Genomic DNA, 20,862 nt, shown 5'->3' on the forward strand with positions numbered 1-20,862 from the left:
CGCCGGCGCGCGTCCATTGGTCGGTTCGGCGAGGGGAGGAGCGCTGCTTTCCCGAGCCCCCCACCGCCGAGATGAGCTTTAGCCGTCTGTACCGCCTGCTCAAGCCAGCGCTACTCTGCGGGGCTCTGGCTGCGCCGGGCCTGGCCAGCACCATGGTGAGTGCGGCGCCGCCGGCCGGCCGGCCAGTGGGCCGTTGGGCGGGCGCGCGACCTGCCTTCTGGCGACCTTGGGCGGGGGGCGCCGGTCGCCCCCCCACCCCGCGGCCATTCGGACCGGGGCTAGAGCGCGGGGGGGGGTGGGGGGTGGGGTCACGGTCCGAGTCTGGGTCAGGGACCGAGGCGGCGTCCGGGGGGCCGGGGACAGGGCTGGGCGGTCGGAACCCACGGTTTGAAGCCCCTGACGCGCACAGGCTCCTGTATCGGGGCAGCTGAGGGTGGCGCCGTCGGTTTCTGGCTCCCCGACTGCGGCCTGGAGAGCGGGGGCGGCCGAAGGGGTGGAAATCCGGGATCACGCGCCGCGGGTCGTCACTGCCCCTCCCCAGCCCTGCGCGCCCCGGGGCCCCTTGCGGTGGCGTCACAGAGGAGCGGCCTGGCGCCCTTGGCTACCGGCCCTTTGTCCCCGGGGCCCGGCGCTCGGTGGGCACAAGTTCAGTCAGAGACCTGCGGGCATGGGCCGCGCAGCCGCCTGCTCCCCGGGCCGTCGAGGGCAGCGGCGCCGCTTGCCGGCCGGGCGACGGCGCCGAGCCCCCCGAAGGAGGAGGGCTCGGATATGCCGTCGCAGGAGGGCGCGCCCCCGGCGGAGGAGGCCAGCTCCTGAGAGCCCTGGGCTGGCGGGACCCCCGGCCGGGGAGAGCGGCTGCGCCACCGAATCCCAAGACCCGGTGCGCACGGAGGCCCCCACACCCAGCGGCCTCCCCCATCCGGTGGGGCACCTGGCAGGGTTCCGAGCTTCCCTAGGTCTCAATGACTCCGGCCCAATGCGCCGTGTTGTACAGGGGAGCCTTTGAGGAGGAGCCTCATATTTTGCTTAGTCCCAGGGCCCGGGTTTTTCTCCCTTAGGTACCCTAGGCTGGGTGAGTGGGCCGAACGGCTGCGGGCGCCACGCCCCGAGGTCAGTCGGCCGCTCAGCCAGTCCTTGCCTTGTAGTGCGCGTCCCGCGACGACTGGCGCTGTGCTCGCTCCATGCACGAATTTTCAGCCAAGGACATCGACGGGCGCATGGTTAACCTGGACAAGTACCGGTGAGTCCTTGCCCATTTGGTGGGGGCGGCGAGGGTAAGGTCGTGGCCCTGACCTGACCGCCTCATCCCGTCTCCAGGGGCCACGTGTGCATCGTCACCAATGTGGCCTCGCAATGAGGCAAGACTGACGTAAACTACACTCAGCTGGTCGACCTGCACGCCCGATACGCCGAGTGTGGTTTACGGATCCTGGCCTTCCCTTGCAACCAGTTTGGGAGGCAGGTGCGTCGTGGCTGGCCCTGGGTGTCCCTGTGTGTCCCTTTGTGCGGGCTGGGGAGAAGAGCTGTCTGTGGAAGCGGGGACTGAAGTGGGTATAGGCCTCTCCCCACTCACCCCCTCCTCCCAACCCGGGTCTACACAGGAGCCAGGGAGTAATGCAGAGATCAAAGAGTTCGCCGCTGGCTATAACGTCAAATTCGATTTGTTCAGCAAGATCTGTGTAAATGGGGACGACGCCCACCCTCTGTGGAAATGGATGAAAGTCCAGCCCAAGGGGAGAGGCATGCTGGGAAAGTGAGTTGGGGGTTGGGGGACAGGGGAGGACAGGATGGCTTCCCCAGGGCAGTGGAGAGGGGATCTGCAACTGCCAGGGGATTCCTCACAACCTCATGCTTCTTTTGTAGCGCCATCAAATGGAACTTCACCAAGGTAAGGGGGTTAGGGGCCCTGGCGGGGTGGACAGACACAGCCACCAGCCACAGATGTACTGCTTTGAGAGTCCAGAGCCATGGGGACGGCAGGTAGGGGCCACTGGCTCACTTCAGCCCCACGGTGGCCTCCTTGCAGTTCCTCATTGACAAGAACGGCTGTGTGGTGAAGCGGTATGGTCCCATGGAAGAGCCCCTGGTAGGTGCCTGTCTGGGGAGCCCGCTGGGGGGACTCGGGAAAAGGCATCCCTCACCCCCTTCTCCCCCGCAGGTGATAGAGAAGGACCTGCCGTGCTACCTCTAGCTCCACAAGGTGCTGCCCCTACCCAAGCCTGTTGCCTGTGTTCCGAGAAGCCTTCCCCCGGTGCCTATGACGGTCTGTCTGAAAACCAGCCCCTGGTGGGGCAGACCTGAGAACCTGGCGTGCACTCCTTCCGGAGGAAGGTCCCTTGGCCTGGCTGCGGCTTGGCAACCCCACCTCTGGCTGCCTTGTGGGAATAAAATGTACAACACAGATTGGCTTGCTCCTGGCTTTTGCTAACCCAGGGCTCAGGGGCAGGTGTCATCAACTCCCTAGGCTGAGGGGGGTGGGGGCAAGTGGGAGGTGGAGTTCCTTCAGGATTCAGAGGGCTCCACCTGTCCTGCCTGGGGTTGCTAATCTCCTCAGCCCAGCCTAGCCCGGCCCAGCCGCTGGGGGAGATAATGCCTCTTCATTGGCTACTGCTCTCAGCCTTGGTCTCCTCCAGTGTACCCAGGTGTGGGGACATCAGGGGACTTGGGCTGGTGACCCTGCTGTTGGGAGGCCCGCTGCACCCAGGCTGGGCATCAGGCCAAGCTGGTTTGAGCACCGAGCCATGCCTGGCAGGGCCTGCTCACCATGCTGGCCTTGTGATGAAGACACAGAGTCCGGGCATCAGGCCTGCCCATGGGCTTTACCTGGTGGATGCAGCCCCACTCCCCGGGAAGGGCTGTGGGTGGGTACAGCCTGCCTGCTGCTCAAAGGGGCCATCCTGTGAGAGTGGGGGGCGGGCAGACAGCTGTAGAATGGCTGAGCTGGCTCCTCTCCTGCCTCCACCAGCCAGAAAGATCAGCAGCCTTCCCCCAGGAGTGGGGGACCTATGAGGGAGGGGACTGGCTGGGTCTGGATGGAGGGTCAAGAGCCACCTCCACCACCCTTGGCGGCTTATAGCAGGGTCTCCTGACTGCTCCCTAGTCCCTCTCCAACTTCCAGGCTATGGGCTGGGCATGCTCCCCAGTTTCCAGGAACAGCTGGGCATCCGGTCCTGCCTTCCAGACTGAGCCCAACTCTTGGGCTCTCCTGTCCCTGGGCTGCCCTGCCTGCCATACCCAACACCATCTGGAGCAGACCTGGGAAGAAACCAAGGCAGAGATGGCAGTCAGTTCAGATCAAGGGGCTCTAAGGAACAGGACTCAGCATCACCAAGAGGGGCCTGGGGAGGGGTGGGATGGGGGTGGGGTGGGATGGGTGGGCGGGTCACATCTCAAGTGGGCAGGGAGCAGGGTATCTGGTCCAAGGCTCCAGGGGCTTGGTATAGTCAGTTCAGAGGCAACTGGCCTGCTGCGGGGATGCCAGGATCATACTGGACAAAGGGCCCAGTGGGGTGGGGTTTCCCCTAGCCTAGCCCCAGGCATCCACAAGGCCAGGTGCCATCGTGGGTGAGATGAGCTGGCAGAGATGAGGGCCAGAAGTCACTCTGATCTCACCCACACCCCACTGGGAAGGAACATGCAGGGCACACCCACCACCATTGCCCCACCTCCCGCCCCGCTGCCCTGCAGATAGCAGCAGCAGACAGCCTGGGAAGTAGTGAAAAGGCACATATATTTAAAAAAAGATCTCTTTACATATATACACTTGAATTAATTATAAATACACATAGAAATCAGGGGGCCAGCCACCAGCTCTGCAGGGATTCCAGGCCCCCGAGAGGTGGCTGGACAATAATTTAGGGCACAGAGAGCAGGGAGGGGTTGCATATATTAAGAGGGGATCTGCCCCTTGGAGCCCCCCAGAAGCGGTGGGGCCCTGAGCACCTGGGGTTTCCTGAGTTTCCAGCTCTTGGGGCCACCCAGTTTTGTGGATGTCAGGGGTACAGGCCTGACCGGGCCTTCTAAGGTGGGTGGGGTGGGAGCCCCAACCCAGGCCTGGAGTGGGGCAGTAGAGGATAGAGGCACAGAGAAGAAGGGCCGCCACTCTAGGCCCTGCCTGGCCCCCAAGTATCCTGAGTGGGGGCTGCACTAGGCCACTGCCCACCAGGCAAGGCCCTGGAGGGCCCCCCAGGGCAGACAGCATTTTGGGGATCTGCCCAGGCACCGGGCGGGAAGGCACTGCAATAGAGGCCTCGGGAGGCTGGACGAGGGACCCCTAGCCCTGCTCCTCTCAGTAGTCGGCTGGGGTCCTGGCCCTGCTCGGCTAGCCACCCTCTTCCCCGTGTAGACGGGAGCCTATTACGGATAAATAAGTTTCGTTCGGAAAGGATGCCTGGACCTAGGAGTTGGGAAAGGGGGGGCTGAACTGGATGACGCTCTGCCGCTCTGGTGCTCCACCTGCCGGTGCGCCCGCAGCCCCTGCACCCAGAGGGCCCAGAGGGCCGGGCGGCTCGGCGGGTGGCGCGGCGTTGAGGGAGCGAAGCATGTCCTCCAGCACCTCCTTGAAGTTAATTTCGCAGCCCTGGTGTAGGAGTGCCACGGGGTCAGCCGGGGCGTCGGGGGTGTCGGGGGCGCCCAGCAGCTGGCCGCCGGGGCCGGGGCCCAGGGCCGGGAAGGTGAAGGGTGAGGGCGCGGGGAAGGCCTGGGCCGGCGGGCTATATGTGAGGTCCAGGACCTCACCGGGGCCGAAGGGCAAAGCAAGGGGGCGTGGGGTGGAAGGCGGCGCGAGGAGACCCCGAGTGCGCGCTTGCTTGCGCTTCACGTCGGCATCCATCAGCTGCAGCTCCTGCAGGACCCGACGTACGCAGACCTCCGGGATCTTGATGCCTGTGGGGGCGGGGTGGAGCGGGGCTGGAGCATCAGGGCCTGCTGGGCGGGGCTGAGGCCGCCCACCTCCCCCAGCCCGCTGGTGCCTTGACTCACCGACTTGCTTCTTCTTGTCCTTGGTCTTGAGGCGCACGATCTGCAGGTAGCTGCTGCTGGTGACGTCGGCCATGACGGCGGCGATGCGGCCCCACACGCGCAGCAAGGCCCCGCACAGCATGTAGTGGTGGCGCAGCCGCAGGCCCTGCGCGCAGTCCTTGCCCTCCTGCACCAGCCGGCAGTGCCGGTTCCTGTGGGGGACCACGGCTCAAACCAACTGCCGCGCAAGCGAGCGCGTGCCCCCAACAGTCCCCCCCAGGCCACCCCGGGCCCTCACCATGTGGTGTGGCTGCAGTGCGTCAGCGAGAAGGTGTAGCTGCTTTCCCAGGGCTCCCTGGCCTCCTCTGCCGTCACCTGTGGACACAGCGGGTTGAGCCCCTGCAAGAGCCTGTCTGCGCTCCCTAGCCAGTCGGGGGAAACTGCGGTGCAAAGGACCCAGGGCTGCTCATCCCCCACCTAGCGGCCAGAGCGGCCTGGGGGCTGCTGGACACTGGAGCATTAAGGGTACAGAAGGTACCCCGGGGACCTACCCGGCGGAACCTCCGGCTCAAGCTATCCAAGGACTCCAGCTGGCTCTGCCGCCCTATATTGGGCTTGTACACGGTGAAGAGCTTGCCGCGGTTCTGCTGGGCCAGCAGGCAGCTGGGCTTGTTGCCGCGGACCTGGATGGGGCAGTGCACCACATATACGAGAAGGCATGTCAAGCGAGACGGCATGAGGATGGCCACCGCCCTCCCCTGCCAACCCACCAGCCTGGCTCCTGCCCCTGGGAGAGCGTTGGGGGTTTGCTGTAGGGCCCACCTTGTAGGAGAGGTAGAAGCCGTCGTGGGTGCCCGTCAGCTCAAGTGACCGGGCGTAGGCCTCTTCCCACTTCAGGCCACGGTCCACACTGATCTGCGGGCACGCAGGTGTCAGGTGATGGGAGGGGCAGTGAACAGGGCGGGAAGGGACAGTGAGTGGGGCGGGGAGGGGCAGGGCTGCTCACCTTGTAGAAGACCACCTGTCCATCCTGCGGGTGTCCAGGCGCCAGGAACACCTGCTGGCTTTCCTCATAGATCTCATCAATGCCAGGGGCCAGGTCTGTAGAGGGCGAGCGGGTGAGTGGGGCGAGCGGGTGAGTGGGGCGAGTGGTAGTCTGGGGCCTGGCCCAGGGGAGGGCGTCCCCACAGGGCTCACCCAGGATGCCCATGTCGTATTTGCCCTCCCTCTTGTCGGCGGCAATAAGGTGGTCAAAGGTGTCGGAGAAATACTGGAAGAGTGCGTTCTGCTTGTGCACCTCCAACCCCAGGATGCGGTTCAGGAACTTGCTGATGGAGCAGTCTGCGGATGGCAGGGTGCCTCAGGCTATGTCCAGGCAGCCTCCCTGTCTCCCCCTCTCCCCTCATATCTGCCCCCTCCTCCCCATCCTGGAGGTGCCAGCCAGTGAGGGACTCACCCTTCTCCACGTCCAGGCAGCCGGACCGGGACTCGCGCCCGCCAATGCCCACTGACAGCAGCCCCTGCTTCATGTCTGTGGGGAGGGGGAGCCTCGCACGACTGCTGGCCACAGCCTACCAGGGCTCCCCCTCACCACCAGTGTCTCCTGTGCCCCTGGTGTGTATGTGTGGGGGGGTCTACCAGCTCACCACGGAAGAAGGCGGCATCCCCTCCAGGGTAGCCCTGGGGCAGTGGCACTTTGCTCTCCGTCTGGCTTAGGATGGTGGTGAGGACACAGCTGAGCGCCCGGGCACCATACTGCGGGGAGGCCCAAGGGCCATGTCAGAGACCAGGGCACCCCAGGTCTCAGCACCCCGGGAACACTCCTCTCCTGGGCCCCACCTCCTTGGGTACCTTGTTCTCAAAGTTGTACTTGCTCAGGTCCCGGGACTCAGTGGCACGGCGGTCCCCATGGGTCAGAGCCCCCTGCCCAGGATGGGAGGCCGTCACATGTTACTCATATGTTGCTCCTCCCTGGCCCACCCCACTTGGGGAGCTACCAGCCCGCCCCCGGCCTAAGGCTCACCAGGCTCTCCAGCCGCTTGGCCACGATGGAAGCAAACCTGCGCTCCCCTGCCAGCTCTGAAATGAGGAAGATATACTCCGGCGCAGAGACCTGGTTGGAGCGGTGGGTCCGGCCTGGAGGCAGAAGAGGTGTTTAGGGACCAGGTGGGCCCCCTGGGGGCGTGGCCTGGGTCGGGAGCAGGGCTCACCAAACTGCTGGATGGCTCGGTCAGCGCTCCAGGGCAGCTCCAGCGTCATGTGCACCCGGCGCCGCTGGTTCTGCACCCGGCGGTCAGCTTGGAGGGAGACACCGGAGCTGGAGGCCTCTGAGATGATGGCCACAAGCTGGGACGCAGGGTCGGGGATGGATCAGAGGGGTGGCAGGGCGGGCAGCCTGCTCCACCTTGCCCCACACCCCATGTGCCCTGGGTTAACTGGAAGCATTCAGGGTGACCCACACAAGAAGGTCAGGTATGTGTGTCCCTGAGGGGCCTCTGTGGGCTTAGAGTCAGGACCATCCTGAGGCACCCCTAGAGTCTGCTGGCCCTGCAGACATCAGCTCCCATGGGGTGGCTCAGCATCAGCGGGCTAGGCACTGACAGAGGGCCTGGACGATTCAAACTGAAAGTGGGACTGGTGAGGGCTGGGGGCCCACTCAGGCACACAAGCACAGCACACACCCCTATACACAGCTGGTGGTCCTCCAGCCAGTCTATCAAGAGCCCTGCGCCTCTCAGCCCACATGCAGCCACACCCGGGGTGCCCCAGGGCCCCCACCTTCTCCCCACTCATGAAGCGTTCCTTCTCCCTGAGGTTCACGTGATCAATGGAGAGACCCTGCTCCGCTCGTGACTCAAACGCCACCGTCCCGTCAGGTCTGGACACTACACGGCCCTTCCTGCCGGTCATCTATGGCCGTGGTGGGGAGAGAGGACAGGTTGTCAGCTGGTGTGGCCACCCAGGGGCTGGTCCCCACGGGCCTCAGTTTCCCCATCTGTCCCCCCACCTGGCTCCTGGGGCTCCTGGGTGTGGGTGGGTGGTGGGGGCTGCCAGAACCTGGCCTCTCCCTAGGCTCGGGTACCCATGGGGTCGTCAGCAGGCACGGTCACTACATCTTCCTGAGTCTTTTTATTGCAACCCGACCACACAGGACCAAGACAGATCTGAGGTGGCACCAGGGCCCGTCCCGGGAAAGCGCGCAGGCACACAGGGGGAGAGGAAGGGAAAGGGAGGGGGGTTGGGGGTTGGGCCTGGGCAGCACTGCCTGAAGGGGAGAGCAGGACACTGGACCCAGCAGCCACCCCCACCAAGCTGGCCACCAGGGGGCACCAGAGCTCACCTCAGCCACGCACTCTGGGCCCCCTAGCTGGTCAATGAGCTCATCCAGGGTGTTGACTGGCAGCTCCCGGCCCAGCGCCTGCACCTTGGCCAGCAGGTCCTGCTTCAGCCGCTCAACCCGCTCCAGGACTCCGGGGCCATGCAGGTCCCGCTGTGGGAGGCACAAGGGGCCTGTGGGGCCAGAGGGTCAGGGGGAACTGGGCCAGGCTGCCTGTCCACAGCCCTGCTCCCCTCCCTGGGCCCTCAAGGGTGAGGGAGTCCCTGGGTAGTGGGGGTCTAGAATCTTTCCCCGAACCCCTGGCTGCTCCTGCTCATGTGCCCCTGACTTCCTGCTCAGAGCATGAGAAGCAAGGATGGGGAAGGCGGCATTGGGCCTCACCGCGGTCATCGGCTGGGAGCCCGATGGCATCCACGATGACCACATCGTCGTCCAACAGGGACTCGGGGGAGGAGTGGAAGTCACTGTCCAGGCCACCGTCCGACTCTGTGCTGCTGTCGTCACTAATGCGGATCACACCTGCTGCCTCATACACCAGCCTGGGTGCCTTGGCCCCACGGCCCCGTGGCCGCCCTGCAGGGGAGCAGTCAAGGGTCACTGCAGCCTGGTCCCAGGGAGACTCCCAGTGGTCCATGGACAGGCTGCATGCCTGGATGGTTAGGGCTTATAGCCCAAGCCCTTTCCCCCTGTGCAGCTGTGGCATGTCTGGGCGCTGCTGGTGGTGGGGACGTGTTACCGACCCTGCCAGACTTCCTGACATAGCAGTGTGTCCTTGGGTGGTGCCCGGGGAGGCCACGTGCCCCACCTCACAAGGTGGCACTGGGTGGGTAGGCCAGAGGACATGCCCAAACCCTGGGGGGTGGCAGTCCAGGGGCCCAAGTAACCTGGATACTGTCCCAGACACCCTGCAGGGTGTTCCCAGCCAGAGGGGCAGGACTGGGCCCCAAGGCTGGCTGTGTGCTCTCAGGTGAGTTGCTTGGTCTCTCTGAGCCTCACTTCCCCCTGATGAGAGGATGCTCAGCCTTTGCCTGCAAGAACAGGGTGCAGTGTGTGCCTGCAGGTAGGTGCTCGGGCCACTCCCCTATCCTGGGGTGCTTTGTATGAGCCCCATCCTGGTCCCCTGAACCAGTGCAGTTTCAGCCTCAGGCTCACTTTTACCTGGGGAATACGAGGCCCTGCCTTCTGGGGATGAGGCTGGAGGCCTTGGGGATGCACTAGCCACACCGTCATCCTGCAGCACTGGGGTTTTTTGCTGACTGAGCAGCTGCGCTGGAGAGCTAGGGTGGGGACGGGCTCAGGCCATGTGGCTGTGTGGCAGCACACCAACCCAGGTCGAGGGTCAGAAAGGAGGGAGGCTGGAGGACCGGCAGGAGCAGTGAGGGGCCATAGGCACAAGGTCCAGGCAGTGGGCACTTACGCTTTCTCTTACTGCCTGCTCCTCTCTCTCGCCTTCTCTTGGTCGAAGGAAAGTGCTTCTGAATTAGCGACAAAAAGACGCCTCTGAAAGTGAGACACAGAGTTTGTTTTCACTGGGAGACATGGAGGGGTTGGGTCCCATGTGTTAAGGGCTACTCTGCAGAGTGGACACCTAGCACCAAGGGGCCCCAAAGGGTGGGTCTGGGCACAGGGGCTCAGAGAAGATGGGTAAGAGAGGGAAGGAGCTGCAGGGACGGGGCAGGGGTCCCACTGGGGTCCTACCCACACATGGTGGGCAATGGATGAAATATAGGTGGGGGGCTGGGTGGGGCTCTGCCTGCAAGTGCTGATGGCTCTGAAGTAGAAGGGGGGCATCCCAGGGTGGGGGGCCCAGGGGAAGGAAGGACATGCTGGACCATGTGGGAAGAGACGGGATGAGGCAGAGCGGACAAGGGGCCTTGTGCTGGGATCCTCATCCAGGGTGAGAAGGGAGGCCAGGGGCTTTAAGAACCACCAGGGACAGTCCCTAAAATCTGTGCAGTCCTTGAATCAGCCCAGTACGCATGCAGGGGGCAAGGCTGGGAAAACCTCATTCGATAAAAGTCTCAGGACCCTGGGCTGGTGCCCACCGAGTCCTAGGTCCCCATGGTTACCCCTTCTGGCTTAATAACCTGGGCTGGACCTAAGGTCTCTGAGGGTCGGAGTCGGCTCCTTCGGCTGGGGTCACAGGCAGGGCCAGGCCCCAGGGTTGGTCACACAGGGAAAGGGCCCTAATGTGTCACTCACTCGGCAGCGGACACGAAGCCATCGAGCTGTCCCTCCTTCTCGCCCAGCACCTCCCGGGTCCGCGCCTCACCTGTAGACTGCAGCCCGATGACCACACACTGCGGGGGTGGGTGTGTGTGAGCAGGCTTGGCACCCCTGCCCCCACACCTGCCCCTGCAGCTGGGAACCTGGGGCTGACCTGTTACTCCGTTCCCCTCCCCTGTGTTACTCAGGCTGCCAGACCCCAACAAGCCCATATCCCCTGGGATGTTAACCTGGCACCAATGGCTGGCCTCAGCTCCCAGACAACCCCGATCTCCACATAAGCCTGTGCCTGCTTCTTTCTAGGGACTCAGCCCAGCCCAGTTCACCTTGTCCTGGGCCAGCTCCTCCTGGGCCAGCTCCACCAGCCGGTGCACCTTGGCAGCCACACACAGGTACTTGAAGAAGCGCTGATGGGCTGACCAGAACTGGCCCCACAGGGACTTGCGCGACTCCAGGCCGATCCAGTCGGCTGCCTGCTGGAACACGCCCAGGGCCTCGGCCCACTGCAACGACATGCCCAGCTCAGCTTGCTACTGCCAGCCCCTGCCCCACAGAAATGTAGGGCCAGAGGATGGGGGCTGTAAGTGGGGCTATACAGAGGCCCTGGCGATAGCTGGATGGTCAGAAATGCCAAAAATCCAAAATGTGTAACATTCAGAAAGCCACAGTGAAAATGGCACTCATGTAATCAGAGGGTAAATGGACAACACCTCCAGAGTGGTGGGGATATCTGCCCTGCCCGCCTCCTGCCACTGGCCCCCAGGGGACAGCGGGCCATGTCTGGGGCATCTGTAGTTGTCACCAGGGAGGGGGTTCTTGGTGTTGACCTGGTGGAGCCAGAGGCTGTTCCACACCCTGTAACACCTAGAACGGCCCCACAGAGAGAGCCTGAAGCTCTGGATCACACCTGGGGGCAAAGTGGGGAGGGGAGTCCGACAGAATCCCCAGCTAGAATGGGATTGAGATGCTGGGCTCCCGCCAAGGATGAGGTGGGTAGGTCAGCCGCTTCCTCCTGTCTACAGTCTTACTAATCTGAGTGGCACCCTCAAGGGCAGACACTGAAGGTCATGAGGCAGAACTCCAAGGGGACACCAAGGCTGTCCATTAGGTCAGAGGCTTACCAGCAGGGCTGCCCGGTTATAGATGCGCTCGAAGGCCGGGGTCAGCGGGATCTCCTCGATGCGGAAGGTGACACCAGAGAAGCTGAGTTGGCGAGCGATGTACATGCCACTGACCTTCATGTCCATGGCCACAATCTCCATGGCGCCCACACCCCTGTGGGCAAGCACAGGCTGCCTGGGTGCCAGCTAGGGACCACATGCTGGGTCCCAAGAGATGGAGCCAGCGAGGTGGGGGCTGTCACTGTGGAGAGTGAGGAAGGACTAGGTGCACAGGGTGCGGTGTGTGGGGCAGGGAGCATATGCAAAGGCCCTGTGGGTGCACCTTGGAAAGAGAAAGTGGTCTACCTTGGCAGGGGGCAGGGGAGGGCCCTTATCCTGAGATGATTGGAAGTACCAGGCAGACAAAGCATGGAATTTTCATTCTAAACCCCCCCTGGTTGCTACAGGAGAGTGAGTGGGAGGGGTGCACCTTTACATATGACAAGCAGGGCCCTCTGTGGCCCCACCTCCATCACGTGGACATGAAGAGCGCACCTCTTCTCAATGGCGTGCAGAAATTCCTCAAAGGTCCGGAAGGGCGTGCCCTCACCCCAGATGCCCAGGCGGCTCATGTAGATCATGTTCCGGGGCTCAGAGGCACCTGGGGAAGGGGGCCACTGTCAGCTCCTCTGACCTGGCTAGGTTGGCAGCCTTGGATGGGGTCCCAGAAATGGCATGAGGGCCAGCAACAAGGACCTGAGGCTCTTGGAAAAGTGCCCACAGCCAGTGGGCAGAGTAACAGGGGCTGGTATCTCTGCAGACAGGCTGCAAGGTGGCTGGCAGGAGCTGGGCTGCAGATTGGATGCCCCTACAGCTGCGCTGGGGCAGGTATCACCCATCGATGAGTGGGCCCTCACCTGTGGCGCTGGCATAGACCACCCTGGCCAGGGGCAGTTTGTTCTGCAGGTCTAGCACGGCCTTGCCCATCTTGGTGGAGCTTGCGTTCTTGGCTTTGTGGCACTCGTCGAACACAATCTGGGTTGGGCATGGGTTAAGGACTGTTCTGGAAGGCAGGCCACCCCACAGACCCACCACACTGCCTCCCTTCCTGGCTGGGGGAACTCCAGAAGGTGCCTGGGGTCTCTGGCCACAGGGCGGGGTCCTTGGGGTGTGAGGCCACCAGGGCCACTGGAAAACAGCCTCTAGACCCCAGTGATGTTCACAGAAGTTGGAAAACATAGACAGTTCTTCATGTTTTCAGAGGAGCAAGTTATGAACAAGTAAGTCTGTCACAAACCTATCTGAAAGACAAGGTGTGAGTGCCATGTGTGTGCACACGTGTCCACACAAATGTACAGAAGGTCGAAGGAGAACTTGTGGGAACATGGGTGAGAAGGTTAGCCTGATGCTGACAGGCTGCCCCCGGGTGTGAGATCAACCTTGTTATTTTTCATGCTGTTGCTAAGCTGATGCATCAGTAGACCTGCTGCTGTGTCTTGCTTGAGGGCCTCTGTACAGACTTCGCCCTGTGAGCAGAGGACCCCAGGTCTCCTCTCATCAAGAGGGAGGGGGAGCCCCCAGAGAATATAGCCACCCCACTTCTGGGAACAAGGGTGGATCCTGGGAGGATAGAGCTTGAGGATCCTCTGTGGGCCCTTGCAGAAATCCCCAGGAGAAGTTGTGGCCCTTGAATGCCCAAGCTGTAGGGAGGCCAAGGTGGGTCCTCTGGAAGATTGTTACTGGCAAAAGGAGTATGTGGAAACATGAAGAGGTGGACAGGACACAAACATCAGACTCTAGCTTATACTCTCCTACACTTCATTTTCCTACAGTTTGGTGTGAACAAAAAGGAAGTGATCTCAGACTTAAGAGCAAAGGAGGGAGAGAGGCCTGGGACCCACACCAGCTGGCCAAGCTGGGGCAGGGGGGCCCTCTGGCCTGGCTCCCCTTTGGATCGCCTGGCCTAGCCGGCCCACTCAGCTCCACTACTAGGGAGGTGGATGAGGACAGGGCAGGAAGTGCTCTCCAGGCCTTGAGTCTCACCCCCTGGAGTGTCTCAGCCACCACCACCCTGACCCTGTGGACATGGGTCCGGCCCATTGAAGCCAGGAGGCCTAGGCAGCCAGCCAGGGACGGGTAGCAACGATCACTGAGGGCGAGCGTGCAACACCAGACCCTCCCTGCCGGGAATTCCTCCCGCACTTCCACCTCTCCAGAGCCTGCCAGGATGGGACTTGTCAGGGTCTCCCAGCCCCCTGTCCTAGACCCTGCCCCTCTAGCCCCGCCTCTGCGCTTGGCTCCGCCCCCATCCCATCGAGGATACCACGCCATCGAAGGCCTCCCCGCACCACTCCAGGATCTGCCGGATGCGCGTGCGGTGCTGCCCACCCGCCTGGCTCTCACCAATCAGGGCAGAGTAGGTGGCGAAGAGGACGCCCTCTGAGGTAGTGTTGTCGCCGTACTTGATCTGGGGGAGAGGGCGGACATCTGTGCATGAGGTGGCTTGGCCAGAGCTGGGCTCCGTGACCCCGACCCACACCAGGTTTGGGGCTGCGGCCACCCCACCTTGCTCAGTGCGTGCACCGCGATGCCGGGGGCGGCGATGTCCCGGAGGTCGCGCTCTGCGTCGTACTTGAGATCATTGGAGACGCTGAACCTGGGGTTGCGGGCCAGTAGGCTTCAGGAGCCCCCTCCCCGGCTGCGGGCCCGCCCCACACCCAGGGGAGGCAGCTCACCACAAGGCCTTCTTCCTGCCCCGCAGATAGTTCTCCAGGATGACGCCGGCCACCGTGCGGCCCTTACCCACACCCGCGCCATCGCCAATGAGGAAGCCTGCGCGCTGCCCGCTGGGGAGCAGGACCTCATGTTGCTGCGGGGGTGGGGGAAGAGGGGGTCAGCGTGCGACAGGGTCAGAGTGGGCACTGAGACTATCCCCACGCAGGCCGCAGACCAGGTGGGAGACCCCGGGATCACCTGACAGGCATAGGTGATGGCCTCCAGCTGCAGGGCAGACAGGGCCCCGCTGTCTGAGGAGGGCAGGGCGAGGGTGTAGGTGATGTCTGGCGGCGGGACGCTAGACAGCGTGCTGGTCTCCACCACACGGTCCGGGTGCTGCCTCCCAATCTTGGCTGTAGGGATGTGCAGAGGGGGCAGGTCAGGGGTGTGGCCCGGATGTGACCAGGGCACTAGGGAGGTCCACCTGGGGCCAGGATGGGTGGGGCACGCCCCACGAAGTGGAAGGGAGGGCCCATCAGCATAGTGCCAGCTAGTGGCAGATTCCTAAAACCCTCCCAGGTGCAGAGGAAGGCGGCCTGCCTCTCCATTGCAACATTGGCCTGCGGCTGGTTTTGTGCCAGGTGAGGACCACAAACAACCCTGATTACAGAAGAGTCCCTCAGGAGCCCACCCACACCTGCTCTGGCAGTTTAAGGTTCCCTGGGACCTTCAGAGACCCCCGAAATGGGCGCCCCAGGCCAGAGGACCCAGGCCCTGGGCGCTGTGCAGCTAGGAGTCTCCATAGCAGGATACTCACACTTGGATGGCACGTAGTCAGCGTACGTCTCCGCGTGACCCAGCTCCTCCGCCTCATCCTCCTCAGCCTCGTCGTCCTCCTCAGGCTGACTCTGAGCCTGGGGAGACGTGCTGTCACACTGGGGACTGTCCTGTCCCCTGCAGCCCGCCAGCCTCCCCGTCAGGGGCAGGAGCCTGAACCACTAGCCAGCCCAGTGACTCAGGTGATGGGAAGGTGTTACCCTCCCCACCTGCCCCCCACAGCATGGTGCCTTCCTGGGACCTCAGTTTCCCGTCTGTAAAATAGACCGTGCTCCCAAGCTGGCCCAGACTGCACACAGCAAGTGCCTGAGTGGCCCTCCCTGGTGTCCGGGAGGGTTGGGCAGGGCTAGGGAAGGTACCTGGCTCACCTGGTAGCTGATGAGAAGTGGGGTGCTGGAGAGGGAGGACACAGGGTCCTCGAGGCCTGTAAATGTCCCACTGGGCGGGAACAGCTGGAGAGGAGAGAGAGGCAGGGAGAGGGGGCATGAGCCTGCAGGCCAGAGGTGGGGCTGAAGTGCCTGGATAGGCCCCCAGCCTCCAGGAGGGCTCGCCTGATTGTCCTCAAGCCCCTCAGCTGGCTACAAGCCTCCCTCCTGCTGTCTGCCTGCTTAGATCTGCTGCATAAATAAGTACTAGGGGCATACAAAGCACTAGACACATAAGAACTAGGAACGCAAGAGGCAGCATGATAAGTAGACAACATTGCTGTACGTTGTATATGAAAATTAACAGTAAATGCAAGGAGTTCTAGGCACAAGGAAAAAAAAGAGGTTTTCTACTTTTTTTTTTTTCCTCTTTTGGCTATGCTGTGTGGCTTGTGGGCTCTTAGTTCCCCAACCAGGTATTGAACCCAGGCCCCCAGCAGTGACAGTGCCAAGTTCTAACCACTGGACCACCAGGGAAGTCCCTCTATCTCTTTATCGTTATATCGATACGAGACAGTGGATGTTCACTGACTTATTGTGGTCCTTTTTCATGACATATGCAAGTCAATCGTTGTGCTGTGTGGGCATCACCTTAAACTTAGTGCCATGTGTCAATTACATCTCAATAAAACTGGAAGGAAAGTAAAAACAAACTTTTGTTTTTTTAATCAAAGTGTAGTTTCCTTTTCTTTTCTTTTTGGAGGGGGGGGGCCTGTGCTGTGCAGCATGCGGCATCTTAGTTCCCCATCTAGGGATCAAACCTGTGTTTCCCTATGGCAGAAGCACAATCTTAGCCCCTGGACCAGGGAAGTTAAAAAAAAAAAAAAACACACAAAGTTTTCTTGAAATGAAAATAAAATGGAAATGAGGTACAAGGAGATCAGAAACCTACCCTCAATTCCCTCTCCCGTTTTTTTTTTTTTAATTAACAAAAACAAACAAACAGCCTCGGGCTCAGGTTCCTGGAAGGCTGAGTCAGGTTCCTGCAGCCCTGCTGGCCGCAGCAGGAGTACGTGTGGGGTTTCAGCTGCCCGCTTGGGCCTGGCAGAGGCTAGGAGCTGGTGGGAGGGCCCTGGTGAGGGGAGGGCAGGGTTACTGCCCCACTGGGCCCCTGCAGCCAGAGGTGGGTTGGGCCTGCGTTGCCTACTGCACCTGCTCTGGGCATGTCACATCTCCCTAACCCTTCCTGAGGGTCCAGGGGTTTCACAGGCACTGAACCTGTCAGGCAGCTGGGCAGATATCCACCAATATCCACTAGTGTGTGCTGTGCTCCCCAGAGTCCCCCTTCCCCCTGGTAGCCCCTGCATCTTTAGGCCCACATAGGAGACAGGAGCAACCTTGAGTAGCAGTGTTGTCTGGGTCTGAGTGGCCTTGGCATGGCTGCCAGCTTGGAGGCTGGGCGCACTGACCTTGTCGTGGGCGGAGGGGCCGGTGCTCACGTCCCAGATGGTAGGCACCTGGCTGAGGCTGTCAGCGGGCGGAAAGTCAGGCGTGTCGGCTATGTCCGAGAGGGAGTCCACGGATGAGGAGAAGATGGAAGCGTTGGAGAGGTCATCGAGGTATGAGGAGTCCTGGAAGACAGGCTAGGTATGGGCGGCTGTGAGGCCACACCGGCAGAGCCACAGGCCCAGCCATGCCATTGATGATGCTTGGCCATAGAAAGAGATAAAGCCCTGACATTCGCTACCACGCAATGGGCCCTGAGAACATGATGCTCAGTGAGAGAAGCAGACAGAGAAGGACACGTAGCATGTGATTCCACTGATGGGAAACATCCAGAACAGGCTGACCCACAAAGTGAGTGGGTTCCTGGTGGTCAGGGGCTGGGGAGGAGAGGGGAGTGACTGCTCTTGGGGATGGGGTATCTTCGGGGGGTAATGGAATGTTCTGGAACTAAACAGAGATGACACTTGCATGACTCTGTAAATGCACTGTAAACACTGAATTACACATTTCAAATGGGTCAACTGTATGGTATGTGAATTATAGTAATAAAGCTGGTTTTTCTTTTTAAAAAAGAAAGGGGAAAAGGAAGGGGAGGTAAGAGAAAGCAGACCCCACAAGTACATGCTGGAGTCTACTTAGGGCACACCCATCCTTGTGAAGGGTGATACCAAGATGCAGGGGGCCCCCCCAGTGCCTGAAGCTGGGGAAGGTGAAGGCCCCAACCACCTCCCTTAGCCCCTCCGTGCCCGAATGTGGGGTACGCTCAGCTAATCACTCCAGGGAATGAGCCCCCAAGCCTGCCTGACATGGGGCAGGGGTTATGGACAGACTGTGGTCCCAGAGGGCATGTCAGTGAGAGCATTTCCTGAGCAGGGAGGGGCCAAAGAGGAGGTGGGGCCAAGGCAGAGGAGGAGGGAACAAGCCCTTTGGGAGCACCCAGTCCAGCGCACCTTCCACAGGTCACCCGCCCACTAGGGCAGTTGGAGGGCCACAGCCAGGTGGGCTCAGGCGGGCTGCCAGGAAGGCTGCATGTGTCCCACTAACCTGTGGCAGGGGGTGGGGGAGGCAAGGAAGATGGGAGGGACAGACCAGCTGGGTCTCCAACCTAGGGACTCAAGATCAGTGGACTCTGGGGAGGAAGGGATGCTGGGGAGTGGGGCCCACCCGATGTGCCCAGCTGGGGCCTGGAGGCCACAGGTGAGCTAGCTCCTGGCTGGGTGGGGGGGGTAGAGGGGGACGTCCCCCCCAAGTCACTAAGACTAGGCATCCTGGCTCAGGCAGTGCCAAGCCCTGCCCCACCCCCCTGCAGAGTGTTTCTGGGGCTCCCCTCCCACTGATCTACATGCAAACCACCTGCCCCGGCCCTGGGGTGAAGGAACCTCCAGGTGACACTGACCAGCTTCCCCAGACCCCCATGCTCCCATGCTAGCAGGCAGGGGAACCCAAACAGGCAGGTGGGACCCACCATGCCCAGAGGACAGGGGGAATGGCAGGAAGGGGCATGGCAGGGTCAGGGCCAGGTCAGCCAGTCTGAGGCTGGGGGCCCTGGGAAGACGGCTTCCCACAACCCGGTTGCCCTGGCTTGGGGGGTTTGTAAGGACAGCTTTCTGCCCACTAGGCTCCTACTGGCCTCTGCCCCCTGCCATCCACAGCCTGGTCTCACGGTGTTGCGGGGACAGACCCCAGCCTCCCCCACCGCCTGCAATGGCAGGACCCCATGACCTGGTGAAATCTAGGCGAGGCAGTGAATAAAATCTTCGAGGTTGGGACAGAACAGGAAGGGAAGCAGGAGGGGAATGCCAACCCCAGGAGTGGGAAGAGGTGCTCCGTGATCCACTTGAGGCTCCTGGCACCCTCACACAAGAGCTGGGTGACTCAACAGGCCAGAGCACCCATCTCAGGGGACACTGAGGCAGTGAGGGCTGGGGGGTCTGGCCTGCCTGCTCCCCAGCCCATCCCTGGTCAGCTGGGGTCAGAGGTGGCCCATCCTGAGCCTGGTGGACAATGAGGAGGTCCCCAGACACTGAGGCTGGCTGGGGTGGGTTTGGGTACAAGCAAGGACAGCTGTCATTGTTGAAATCCCCTGGCACCACATCTGCGTGGTCCTCCTCAGTGCATGGCACTGAGCTTGGGCAGAGTGACGATGGCCCGAGCCATTAGCCAGCAGACCTGGAGCCCTGAGGGGTTGCCCTGCTCCCTGAAGGCAGAACAGTTGCTGAGCAGTGGGCAACAAGCGGGGCAGGGCTGGGGGGCCAGCCCTGACCATGGTAGAGTCCCTGGGCTGAAGGGAACTATACCCTCTGAGAGGGCTGCATGGAGACCCTTCCCAGGACAGCGTGCAGAGGAAGGACACCCCCTCCCCCATGGAGGAGCCAGGAGGTCAGGTCAAGGTTGGCAGCAGGAACCCCTGGTGTGACAGATGAGAAGGGCACGTCTCCTCCTGGGTCCCTCCCCTAGGAATCCATGGTCCCAGGGTGACCATAAGAAAACACCAGACAAGCCCAGACTGGGGACATCCTGCAGGACAACCGACCCGAGCTCTCCACCCACAACTGCCCAGGCCCCCATTCCCAAGGGGAGACAATGGCAAGACCAAGGGGGCATGGTGACATGGGGTCCTGGGGCAGAGAGGACAAGGGGACGTGCAGACCTTGGCTGAGGATGACATATCAGCACCAGCCCATCAGCTGGGATGCAGGCGGTGCTGAGCTGAGGTGTGACCCATGGGGACCCTGAACTGATCCACAGCTTCGCTATAAACCTAACCCTGTTCTGAAAAGTACAATTTATTAAAGAAGTGGGTGCCCTCTCCCCTGTCTGTGGACACTGTCCCTACCAGATGCCCAGAAGGGCAGCCAGCATCGTCTGGGGGCCCCTGAATCCTCAGGGGCAAAGGGAGGTGGGGCCTCACTGGGGTCACCAGGGTTGGGGGTGGGGCTCCCAGGGCCCCTCCTGCCCTGCGCAGGGTGGGTGTTTGGATTCGAGTGAGAAGGCGCCTGCCCATGTCAGGACCTGACCCTCGGCAGCCACAGCAGACCTGCAAGATGACCTGAACCCAGATCCACCCTCTCTGGGTCCCAGGGCCCAGTCAGGCCAGGGCAGCAGCTCCCCGGCCCTCACCAGAGCCAACTCAGCAGCCTGTGTCCACCCCACCCCCTGTCACCTCCTGACCTGTGTCCCCACCCTGCTTCTTCCACTGCAGCCCCTGAGTGGGGAGCTGGCTGGTTACCCTGACAGTTCTCTCAGCATCCCAGAGACCCCGGACCAGTGAGGAGCTGGGGGGACCTGGAGGAGCTGCCCACGCAGCAATGCCCCCTCACGTCCACCACGAGTACCCAGCAGGACGGAATAGGACAGCCCCGAGGCTGGACCTGGCTCTGGGTCTGCTCAGCAACCCCTCCCAGCTGGGGAAGCGACACCAGAAACGCCCTTCGACACAGATCCAGGGCCCAGAGGGCAGACCGGGAAACAGAGGGATGGGAGGATGGGGTCAGGGGGATGGAGAAGAGGAGGATGAAGGGAAGGGGGGACGGAGGGATGGGAGGACAGAAGGACAGGAAAGGACCATTCCTACCTGTCCCATCAGAGCCCGTCTCAAGCCGTGCCCCACCTGGTCCCATGGAGCCAGTGCCGCTGTGCCCAGAATGCCCCCGAGACTCCAGGTGGGGTGGCTCTGGCCCCCTGTTTCCCCGCTGCCTACCCTCCCTGGCTGTCCCCACATCCCACGTGGCTCTGCCCGGAAAACTCCAGCGGAATCACCCTGGCTGCCAAAAAAGCCGGACGGAGCCCGCCTCCCCACCCCCACCCTGGTTGTTCC

General features: G+C 62.1%; 2 protein-coding genes across 9 annotated transcripts in view; one reads left to right on the forward strand and one right to left on the reverse strand.

The window, feature by feature from the left end:
- On the forward strand, positions 1-2,403 carry GPX4 (glutathione peroxidase 4). Of its 2 annotated transcripts, none has more exons than XM_019964854.2 (7): positions 1-155; positions 1,146-1,240; positions 1,318-1,462; positions 1,602-1,753; positions 1,864-1,888; positions 2,027-2,086; positions 2,159-2,403. In XM_019964854.2, exons 1-7 carry the CDS (start codon positions 72-74, stop codon positions 2,189-2,191), a joined length of 594 nt encoding a protein of 197 aa, XP_019820413.1. In that variant the 5' UTR covers positions 1-71; the 3' UTR covers positions 2,192-2,403. The 2 variants fall into 2 exon arrangements, with proteins under 2 accessions (XP_019820413.1, XP_070649580.1); XM_070793479.1 differs by lacking the exon at positions 1-155 and adding an exon at positions 653-880.
- Positions 2,404-3,713: 1,310 nt separating this feature from the next.
- Positions 3,714-20,862, reverse strand: part of SBNO2 (strawberry notch homolog 2) — a 42,321-nt gene continuing 25,172 nt past the window's right edge. For 3 of the 7 annotated variants that reach the window (XM_019964855.2, XM_070793481.1, XM_070793485.1), the window contains 28 exons: positions 17,009-17,182; positions 15,543-15,626; positions 15,155-15,251; positions 14,596-14,750; positions 14,358-14,491; positions 14,188-14,278; positions 13,946-14,089; positions 12,540-12,657; positions 12,178-12,283; positions 11,644-11,797; positions 10,849-11,025; positions 10,499-10,596; positions 9,714-9,796; positions 8,678-8,869; positions 8,300-8,469; positions 7,738-7,869; positions 7,170-7,305; positions 6,983-7,095; positions 6,811-6,882; positions 6,606-6,714; positions 6,416-6,490; positions 6,157-6,300; positions 5,966-6,060; positions 5,782-5,874; positions 5,511-5,642; positions 5,258-5,334; positions 4,981-5,171; positions 3,714-4,884 (listed from right to left, as the gene is read on the reverse strand). In XM_019964855.2, coding sequence (XP_019820414.2) covers positions 4,397-4,884; positions 4,981-5,171; positions 5,258-5,334; positions 5,511-5,642; positions 5,782-5,874; positions 5,966-6,060; positions 6,157-6,300; positions 6,416-6,490; positions 6,606-6,714; positions 6,811-6,882; positions 6,983-7,095; positions 7,170-7,305; positions 7,738-7,869; positions 8,300-8,469; positions 8,678-8,869; positions 9,714-9,796; positions 10,499-10,596; positions 10,849-11,025; positions 11,644-11,797; positions 12,178-12,283; positions 12,540-12,657; positions 13,946-14,089; positions 14,188-14,278; positions 14,358-14,491; positions 14,596-14,750; positions 15,155-15,251; positions 15,543-15,626; positions 17,009-17,182 — 3,834 coding nt within the window. In that variant the 3' untranslated portion in view covers positions 3,714-4,396. Of the gene's footprint in view, positions 4,885-4,980; positions 5,172-5,257; positions 5,335-5,510; positions 5,643-5,781; positions 5,875-5,965; positions 6,061-6,156; positions 6,301-6,415; positions 6,491-6,605; positions 6,715-6,810; positions 6,883-6,982; positions 7,096-7,169; positions 7,306-7,737; positions 7,870-8,299; positions 8,470-8,677; positions 8,870-9,713; positions 9,797-10,498; positions 10,597-10,848; positions 11,026-11,643; positions 11,798-12,177; positions 12,284-12,539; positions 12,658-13,945; positions 14,090-14,187; positions 14,279-14,357; positions 14,492-14,595; positions 14,751-15,154; positions 15,252-15,542; positions 15,627-17,008; positions 17,183-20,619; positions 20,773-20,862 lie in introns of those variants that run through there. The other 4 variants (XM_070793482.1, XM_019964857.2, XM_070793484.1 and 1 more) reach the window with 3 other exon arrangements.

Source organism: Bos indicus, chromosome 7 (assembly GCF_029378745.1).
Source record: "Bos indicus isolate NIAB-ARS_2022 breed Sahiwal x Tharparkar chromosome 7, NIAB-ARS_B.indTharparkar_mat_pri_1.0, whole genome shotgun sequence".
Classification (NCBI taxonomy): domain Eukaryota; kingdom Metazoa; phylum Chordata; class Mammalia; order Artiodactyla; family Bovidae; genus Bos; species Bos indicus.